Below are 2,884 nucleotides of genomic sequence, written 5' to 3' on the forward strand. Positions count from 1 at the left end.
GCTGTGTGTGTATTTGAGCACTGAGAACTGATCGCGCGCTGTATATGAGAACTGAAGAAGTGGAGCGTGCGTGAGAGAGAGCACTTCTATCAGCACGATTCCGCCTATCACTAACTTTAAGTTAACCGATAACGAATTGTGACTCCCGGGAAATATGGGACGTCTGGTCACCTTATCCCTACCCCTTCGGGTGCTGAGGCCATTGTTTCAGATCGCTAGTTTGCGTTTTGGTAGCCTATCCATCCACTGCGGCTGCCATTGTCACGAATCCGGTCCATGAACTTCCGTCTGCTAGCCATCAGAGGTCACCCTTTCCATTTTCATTGACTCTCGCACTACACACTGTTGCATATCATCCCGGACTACATATCCCATCATTCATTGCACTGATTGCGCACAGCACTAATTGCACACAGCAGTGACTGCACACAGCTGTTTCATATCAATCCCGGCGCCGAGTATTGTTTAGCACTTATCAGTTGATAGCTACACTACAGAGCCCTCGTTAGCCTCCTAGCCTAGCCTAGCCTAGTCTTGCCTGTTTTCTCGGTTTCTGATCTTCGCCTGTTTTCCTGGATTTACCCCTTTAGTCTTGCCCCTTTTGACTCTGTTCGCCGTTCGTTGACCTTCGCTAGCCCTAGGATTATTCTTGTGTCTTGCCCGCCATATTCCTGTTTGCCCTTGTTCGACCCTGCCTGTGTTTCTGACCTCTCTGCTTAATAAAGCCTGCACATGGATCCGCATGTCTCACGTCTTGTCAGCCCTGTTACATCTGGTATGTCAGTTACTAAATTATCTAGTAGGCTTCTAGTAGTTAGTAGTAGCCTTCCAAGGCAATCCTTATGCCACTTAACCCTTAAATGGGCAAAAAAAAAAAACTTCTGAAAATGAATTTACTGCTATTTCAACACGACTCAGATAATACAATTTCATCTCCTTTTTTATTTTAAAATTTTACTCACACCTTACTGATATATGTGTGAAAATAATAATAGCAATTAGATTTTTTTTTTAATTCTTTAAATAATTTTAATAAGTTTATCTGGCCCAATCAAAACCTAGTAAGCTAAAAAAATATATATTATTTTTATTTATTTATTTATTTAAGTAATTTACCAGGTATCCATCCAAGTAGTGTTGTTTTTGTTTGGGCAAAAGCACATTATAGAACAATACAATAAAAAAAATCAGTATAAACTGATAGGAGTGTATCTGCAGTAAAACAATATATTAGCATTGCTTTTTTCATGTTTTATATCTGGGGTCTTTGTGTGTTATTACGATGTATGTTATTTTTTAGTAAGTTCTCATAAAATGAGAGAAAAAAAAACATCAAATTTTTAACCTGATGCTTTGATGTTAAGTATTTTCAATGAGCTACTATTATGGTCACTCAGACCCCAAATACCAGGAACTGCAATAGTGAAAACCTAAATGATGACCAGTTGCAGCACCTAAAATATAGGCTACAAGTTCCCTTTAACTTTATATTTTAACATTTAGGTGAAATGCTAAGGTTTTGTTATTAGTCACCGTTTGTCAAGCAGGCCTACTCTCAAATACAAATGGTCGAGTGATGTGTTATTGTGTTGCTGAGTCAGTTTGGCCATCCAGCATGTCACATTCTACTCACCCTCTCCACTGCCTCCACTGTCAACTCGTCCGCATTCACTGCCTCCATTCTCAATCCTCATGAAGTTCCTTATGTCCTATTCTTGTGTGACAGTCAGTACTCAGTGGTAATGTGTGAGGGGGTGTTTTTGGAGTCCTGTCAGGTCATGTGTGCGGGGGGCAGATCTAATGGGATGGTCCACCGGCGCACACGTGGGTAGCAGCACTAAATAAGAGCGGACGGGACTGACCCCACACTTCATTCACTTCACTCTCAAATCATTAGGCTCCTTCACATTCGATTCAGACGGTCTAATAGCCCGAAGCCATTTGCTCTCTTTAGGTGTCGTTTAGACTGTAGGTTGCGCTTAAGCACACCCCGCTGTCGAAGCCCAGAGCCCTCGGGATATTTTTAGCTCTGGTGATGTCCGCTGTCATCTAACGGAAAGATCATCCCGGAATCACAGAGCGAATCTCCACGGTGTCTGCGGGCGCTCGCTTGAGTCGCTTAATCTAACATGAGGGCTCAAAGCGCTTTTATTATATGGACTGCGATTGTTCTGCATTCGTCTGTCATCAAAGGTAAGCGCATGGCTTATGATTTGCTTGATTTCAGCATGAATACAGCAACGTGATTCTATAATGTTACAGTAGCCTATCTGCAGGCTTTGTCTTACTCGCATGTTTTTTTTTTCTTCTTCTTCTTTCTGATTAATCACTAGTGATTTATATACGTCTTATCTGTTTAAAATGACATTGTTTAGCCTATGGAACAAATTATGGGACAAAATCCAATCATCCATCCTTCTAGCCATCTGTCTATCTCTATATCTATCTATCTATCTATCTATCTAGTCACTCTTCTTTTGAAAAGTATGTCAACTTTGACAATTTACGTTACAATACCGCAAAGATTGAAAGATTAAAATAGTAACAATATATTTGGGAATGGGGAAAAAAAAACAGCAGTTCATCTGCGAAATATTTTTGTAACTGAAATATGTTTGGTCTTTAATTTGTATTTATTCGCATTTCCCCCTTAAGTGCTAATTAGATTCTTAAAGTGAGATCTGGGTTCTCGGTATTCATTTAATTAAAGGGGTCATATGATGCTGCTAAAAAGAACATTATTTCGTGTATTTGGTGTAATGAAATGTGTTTATGCGGTTTAAAGTTAAAAAAACACATTATTTTCCACATACTGTACATTATTGTTTCTCCTCTATGCCCCGCCTTTCTGAAACGCGTCGATTTTTACAAAGCTCATTGGTCT

General features: G+C 39.9%; 1 protein-coding gene and 1 pseudogene across 2 annotated transcripts in view; one reads left to right on the plus strand and one right to left on the minus strand.

Annotated features, from left to right (window-relative positions):
- The window catches only part of LOC107701332 (importin-13-like), a 42,163-nt pseudogene extending 40,429 nt beyond the window's left edge, over positions 1–1,734 (minus strand).
- Positions 1,735–1,858: 124 nt separating this feature from the next.
- The window catches only part of LOC107701331 (putative GPI-anchored protein PB15E9.01c), a 7,756-nt gene continuing 6,730 nt past the window's right edge, over positions 1,859–2,884 (plus strand). For both annotated transcript variants that reach the window (XR_001635633.1, XM_016503321.1), the window contains exon 1: positions 1,859–2,193. Coding sequence is in view for 1 of the 2 variants with exons in the window: in XM_016503321.1 (XP_016358807.1) it covers positions 2,130–2,193 (64 nt within the window). In the remaining variant the exon portion in view is untranslated. The remainder of the gene's footprint in view (positions 2,194–2,884) is intronic.

Source organism: Sinocyclocheilus anshuiensis, unplaced genomic scaffold, assembly GCF_001515605.1.
Source record: "Sinocyclocheilus anshuiensis isolate Anshui unplaced genomic scaffold, SAMN03320099.WGS_v1.1 scaffold1726, whole genome shotgun sequence".
Classification (NCBI taxonomy): domain Eukaryota; kingdom Metazoa; phylum Chordata; class Actinopteri; order Cypriniformes; family Cyprinidae; genus Sinocyclocheilus; species Sinocyclocheilus anshuiensis.